The sequence below is a fragment of the Hordeum vulgare genome, chromosome 2H (assembly GCF_904849725.1).
Source record: "Hordeum vulgare subsp. vulgare chromosome 2H, MorexV3_pseudomolecules_assembly, whole genome shotgun sequence".
Taxonomy (NCBI): domain Eukaryota; kingdom Viridiplantae; phylum Streptophyta; class Magnoliopsida; order Poales; family Poaceae; genus Hordeum; species Hordeum vulgare.
Window position 1 is genome coordinate 583,029,110 of NC_058519.1, and position 6,682 is coordinate 583,035,791.

The following is a 6,682-nucleotide window of genomic DNA, read 5'->3' on the forward strand; positions in this document are numbered from 1 at the left end:
GTGGGTTAGAGTTGGTTAGATGCATCTAAGGTTGTTCGTAATGGTAGTATCGTAGGTAGTATCATGCATACCAACTAGGCAATTTTGATGAGGTGTCATAAAATTAAATGAAGAAAGAGAGGGTTGAGTATCATAGCATGATACCGTATCATATTAAATGTTGTGCTACTGTGTGTCTTGCATGGCAATAAATGAACTAATCTATGATACTAACATATGATACTATGCATTACAGGTGTGGTATCATACACTAGTATCATATGCATGATACTAGTATATGATACTAACCATTACAACCAGCCTAACCCACCCAAAAAATCTAACCCACCCAAAAGGTGCTTTTTGGGGTTAGAGTTAGGTGGACCCAGAAAAAGTTACTTTTCTCTCCCTCCACCACATAAAATCCTAGATAAAGGAGTCAAATGATTGGAAAAACTGTATTTATTGGCAATCTAACCCTTCCATCCAAACACCTCTTTGGTTAGGGTTAGTTCAGGGTTAGTCTAGAGTTAGAATCTAACTCTAACCTCTAACCGAGTTAGAGTATCCAAACAGGGCCGTTGTAAGATGGTTGTTGCTGGATTTTGACACCTAAGATTTTTTATGATGGGTCATGCAATAAATAAAAAGAGAGAAAGGTTGTATGTAAATTAACCAACACCCTTACACAAGATCCAATGTAGAATAAGAGAGCACCTTATTTATTATCTCACACCCTATTAATTAAACTAGATACAATCTATTGAAATAGTTGTATGTTAAAGTGTTGGTTGATGACATGACATATTTTAACAACAAGCTAACCAACAAACTGTTGATGGCCTAATGGTGCATCCGCTCTTTCAAAACTGGAAAACTGGCTGTCCTCGACAGTGGACACGAATGCCATGCGCCCTTGAATGCACATTAAAGTTCACATACAGTTCATTAACTGACATAATGCAGGTCCTAAATACGCGGCAACAGTGACCATACGACCGTGCGCCAACCTAATTAGATGCTCGAGGCAAGTACGACGGTGGGGTGCCGTTATACAAAGATCTCCCGCTAATCGCCAAATAAACGTACAGCGGCGGTGGCCATCTTCCAAGCCAGTACACTGTTCCAATTCACTTCTTCCCCCCAAGTTGCCATAGTAAATAAACAAGGTGCACTAAGAGAAAGCATATCCATCCAGCCGGACAACGGATAAGCAGGCCCCGTTCTGATTATCCAGGGCACGAGGGCAAAGATCTGGACTACTAATCATTTAATTTGTGCAGAGGAAAACAACAAGTTAACGGTCATGAAGCATCATCATCATTATCATTCCCCTTGCCAATTGAGATAGATAACAAGATTCAGACAAAATGCACAGCGCGACGTTACAAAGATCTGGCCCGCAGACATGCATTTGTAAAAATGGTATTAAGACAAGATCCCAAGAAGCCAAGCAGGCCCCTACACGAATCAATTTCCTAACAGAGAGTACACAGAGAGTACAGAGCAGGCAACAAATACTACTCCTCCTAGATGGCAAGGAGACACGACCGTATCCTGAATCAGTAGCCGTTGCTGCGGCGTGAACCCCACATGCGCGCCCACTAAGCTCAGCGACATTGCCATGGCAGGAGCATCATGCCAAGCACCACCCACATGGCCATCTGACGACCTGCCCCTAACCACGAGACGAGATTAGAAACGACCCCCAACGGCTACTTCTCCCCCCACTTGCTTCGCTTGGCGGGCACATGCAGCCGAGGCGCCAAACGCTAACCTGAACAACTAAGAAAAGAATTACGGGAAAAAATGGTACTAGAGTACAAGCTACTGAACTGAATCTGACAATGCCGGCTGAGGGGATGCCGGAGGAGGCTACGCCGGGGATGGCTGGGTGGTCGGGTCGGCGGAGGAGGGGATGTCCGGGCCGACGCGGCAGCCCTCGAGCATGAACACCACGTCGCCCATCGCTGGACGGTCCAGCGGGTCGGATGCGGTGCAGAGCAGGCCGACCTTGATCCCCAGCAGGAACTCCTCCCACTCCGACGACTCCGGGTCGAGCTCCAGCAGGCCCGGCTCCAGCAGCTCGGCCACTGCCCCGCACTGCAGCTGCCGCTTCACCCACTTCACGATGTCCTCGTCCTCGCCGGCGAACATGCCGGGGCGCCGGCCGGTGAGCAGTTCCAGTAACACGATGCCAAAGCTGTAGACATCGCCCTCCCTTGTAGCCTGTCCGGCAGTCGCCGCGTCTGGGGCGACATAGCCAAGAGAACCAACCGGTGTCGTAGCCGACGTTGATGCAGCGGCGGCGGCGGCTGCGGCACCCGCAGTCACCACCATCGGCTCAAGCCCAAAATCAGACAGGTGTGGCTCAAAGTCGGCATCAAAGAGTATGTTCTGTGGCTTGACATCTCCGTGGATCACGCCGGACTGGTGGAGGAACGCGAGGCCGCGGGAGACACCGAGGGCGATGAGGTGCCTCATTGGCCAGTTGAGGATGTGCCCGTCTTGGTGAGATGCTTCCTGGAGCAATGTGGCGAGGTTGCCATTGGGCATGTAGTCATATACCAGCAGACGAACATCCGGCGGCGGCCCGGCGTAGTAGCCACGGAGAACGGTGAGGTTTCTGTGCTTCACCCTGCCTAGAGACTCGGCCTCTTTCCTGAACGAGCCCTCCTCGACCACCACGGCGCCATCAGCTGAGGTTGAAGGAAGCCGTAAGATGGCCAGCACGGTCCCTTCGCTGTAACAAGCCTTGAACATGAGGCCATGGCGGCCACGGCTAAGCACATTCTCCTCATCGAACTGCCGTGTCGCCTCCACCGTGTCTGCATAGGTGATCCTGGAATTGAACATGACCAGCTTCGTCTGGCTCTCCGTGCTTGTGCCGCTCGACCCACTGCCCCGTCCAGGGCTGCGTCGCCTCTTCTTGACGCCATCACGCCGCTCAACAAACCGGCGCCTCCACCGCAGCAAGCTGAACACGCAGCAGCAGCACAGCAACAGGAGGAGCAGTGATGCAGCAGCCAAGGCGCCAATCAGCAGAGCCAGGCGCTGCAGTCTCTGTCGCTTGCGGCGCCGCCGGTACTCACCGCATTCGCTCTCCAATGGCGGACCACACAAGTCTCGGTTGGAAGCAAATGCCGAGGGCGTGCCAAAGCGGGAGCCGAGCACTGGCGGTATCTCTCCGGCAAGGTCATTGTGTGACACATTGAATGACACAAGGCTTGGAATCTGAGCCAATGAAACAGGGATGCTGCCTGTAATGCTGTTGGATGACAGATCAAGTGCCTGCAGCTTCGAGAGGTTGGCGAGAGAGGCCGGTATCTCCCCGACAAGATGGTTGTCATCAAGCTTGAGAGTGGCTAGTGAGGAAATGTTGGAGATCTCTGGTGGTATCTTGCTGGACAGCTGATTGTGGCTGAGGTCAAGCTCTTCGAGTTCGTCAAGCCTGGAGAGGTCACTCGGTATTGGGCCAGTGAGATGGTTGCCACTGAGGTCAAGCACAGTGAGGTTGGAACAATTGGCGAGCTCTGCTGGCACCTCGCCGGAGATGCGGTTGTGGGAGGCCGAGAGCACCTGGAGCGATGCCATGTACCCATATGTAGCCGGGATTGACCCCGCGAAAGAATTGACAGAAATGTTGAGGTGCCGCAGACTCCACAGACTGCTGAACCCTTCTGGAACATCGCCGGAGAACGAGTTGTCGGCGAGCGACACATGCTGCAGCTGTGGCAAACCGAAAAGCTCTGTAGGGAGATTGCCCGAGAGGTTCTTCTGACCAGAGAGATCAAGAGCTCGCAGGTTCAGCAGGTTGCCAATTGTCGACGGAATGCGGCCTGAGAAAGCATTGCCGCTCAAATTCAAACTCTGGAGAGCAGGCAGGCTGCCAACTGCAGGAGGAATCTCACCGGCAAGCTTGTTATCAGAGAGGTCAAGGACTGTCAGGTTGCCCAACAAGAAGAGCTCATTGGGCAAGCCACCAGTGAGCCGGTTGTTCGGTATTGACAGTGTTTCCAGCCAGGAGAGATTCCCCAAATCAGCCGGAATCTGGCCTTCAAACGAGTTCCCACCAAGATAGACCTCTCTGAGCCGCCGGAGGCCGCCGAGAGCTGCAGGAACCTCGCCGGAGAAGAGGTTGTCCTCCAGAGCAAGCACCTGGAGAGCACCGCATCTGCCAATCTCTGGAGGCACTGTGCCAGTGAGAGCATTGCCTCCAAGGCGAAGCTCTTGCAGCGCAGTCAGTTGCCCGACCGCCGCCGGCACGTCGCCGGTGAATGCATTGCCAGAAAGGTTGAGCACCGTCAACCCCTGGGCCTCGACGAGCCATGTGGGGAACGGACCGCCAAGCTTATTGCCCCCCAGGTCCACGACCTGGAGACCCTTGCCGAGCCCACCCGGCACATCCACCATGGAGAACTGGTTGTCGCCCAGCTGCAGGATGCGCAGCGAGGAGTTCCTCTCGCCGCCGAACGCCGCGGCCGGGATGGCGCCGGAGAGCAGGTTGCGCGACACCGAGAGAATCTGCAGCGACGGTATGGACGCGACCGCGGCCGGAAGGATGCCGCGGAGCGCGTTCCCCCGCAGGCTGAGGTGGAGCAGCGCCGAGCAGTTGGCGAGCGCGGACGGGATGGTCCCTTCAAGAAGGTTGCCATCCAGCCAGAGGTAATGCAGGTCCTGCAAGGCCCCCAGCGACGCCGGCACGGTCCCCCGGAGGCGGTTGAAGGAGAGGTTGAAATGCTGGAGCTTGGCCGCCGAGGCGCCGGCGCCGGCCGGGATGGTACCGGAGAAGGCGTTGGAGGAGAGGTCGAGGTACTTGAGGCCGGGCGGGAGCGCGGGCGGGACGGGGCCGGAGAGGAGGTTGGCGGAGACGTCGAAGGTCTCGAGGCCGGTGAGGTTGGCGAGGAAGGAGGGCGGGATGGGGCCCGAGAGCGCGTTGTCCTGGAGGAAGACGGCGCGGAGCGAGGCGAGGCGGGCGAGCGCCGGCGGGATGGCGCCCGTGAGCGCGTTGGAGCGGAGGCTGAGCTTCTGGAGGTGGCGGAGCGAGGCGAGCGCGGGGGAGACGGGGCCCGCAAGGCGGAGGCGCGGGAGCTGCAGCTCGACGACGCGGCCGGAGGCGGCGTTGCACGCCACGCCGCGCCAGGAGCAGGGCGCGGAGGGCGAGGACGCGTCCCAGCCGGCCATGGCCGCGTAGGGGTCGCGCAGCGCCGCGCGGAACGCGAGCAGCGCGTCGATCTCCGCCTGCACCTCCGCCGCGCGCCGCACCGGCGGCGGCGGCGTGGCCGCCCCCGCCCCCGCCGCCGCCGCCACCATGAGGAGCAAAAAGAGCGGCGGCATCGCGCGGGCCAGGGTGGAGGAGGGGCGGGCCGCTTTGTCTCGCGGCTTCGTCATTGTCGGCTCGACGGCTTTGGCATTTAGGCCTTCATGAGAGGAGACGGGGAGAATGAGCGTTCGCGTTTGCGTCGGAGGGGAAGGAAGGGGGAGAGAAGAAAAGGAGCGGGGTTTTGGACGGGTTTGGGTGGGTTTCGAGGCCGTTTTATTTACGAGTGGTAGTACTACCCGGGTGTGTGCGCGCGCGTGTTTTTTTTTATTTTTGTTTTGTTTTTGGATCCCCGCCTTTTCTGCTGCTTTCTCTTCTCTCTCTACACTGGCGTTAAAGGTCTGCGGTGGAGAGAGAGAGAGAGAGGGAAAACACGGAGCAGCGCGCTTTATGAGGTGCTTAGTTAACGTTAAGCGCGCTTTTACGGGCGCGTCGGACAGGCTGTCGCTGCAGGTGAAACGCCGTTTGTACCGCGCGACGTCGTTCGGGTCTCCGGCGATGCGCCGGAGGGTGGGGTCGGAGGGTGGACGTACAGTACGTGAGACGCGGGCCCGGTATGGTGTGCGTATTACTCTACAAACGCTGATGAAATGTGCGCACTGTGCGTATTTGTGCCGGTGCTTGCTACACTATGACGCTACTACGACTGCACTGAGCTCGCAAAATCCCTTTTCCCTCGTGAAAATAATACTCCTCCCTCCATTCTTTTTTACCATGCGTATAAGATTTGCCTCAAGTCAAAATTTATATAATTTGTCTCATTTTATAGGGAAGAAATATCAAGTTACACAACACGGAAAGAAAGACGTGTCATGAAATTAATGTCCATATTGTATAACTTGAAGACTCCATATTGTCCATATTAGTATTTTACTCGGTTTGACTTCACATAAGTCTTATATTATGTGGAGTAAAAAAAGGAAGAGGGAGTACTCACCACAATCTCTTGTGGTCCCCAAGCAAAGGCAAGTCTAAGCCAAAGATATCCGCATAAGAGCAACTCTAACGGAGTCGCCGTATCGGTGGGCTCTTCATGTATGTTCTCGAGTCAAGAAGCCAATAAAAATTATGATAAAAACATGATTTACATTTTTATTTATGTCGGACCTGTTTACTAGGGGCAGAGGACATTAGTTTCTCCATGGTTGAACTTTTTTAACCAGCATTTCAGTTAAGACTAGCAATATCGTGCGGTTGCACTCTACACCAAGATGCATTTCTAGAGTAGTTTAAATTTTACACAATAGGTGTTGAGAGTGTGAAAGCACAACTTCACACGAGGTGGTTTTACACAATAGGTGTTAATAACAATATATATGTCATTGAACTAATGATTCTATCTAGTATATTTCAGGAAAAGTTCAATGATGAATTGGCTAAGGA

General features: G+C 54.5%; 1 protein-coding gene across 1 annotated transcript; it reads right to left on the bottom strand.

Moving 5' to 3' along the window:
• Positions 1–1,276: 1,276 nt before the first annotated feature.
• LOC123427441 (probable inactive leucine-rich repeat receptor kinase XIAO) lies at positions 1,277–5,490 on the bottom strand. The gene has a single exon (XM_045111487.1). The coding sequence runs from the start codon at positions 5,368–5,370 to the stop codon at positions 1,855–1,857; it is 3,516 nt and encodes a 1,171-aa protein (XP_044967422.1). The 5' UTR covers positions 5,371–5,490; the 3' UTR covers positions 1,277–1,854.
• Between the last annotated feature and the right edge of the window lie 1,192 nt (positions 5,491–6,682).

What these genes read in the sequence shown, in the direction of transcription:
- LOC123427441 (XM_045111487.1), bottom strand. Translation starts at nt 5,370, where the DNA reads ATGACGAAGCCGCGAGACAAAGCGGCCCGCCCCTCCTCCACCCTGGCC.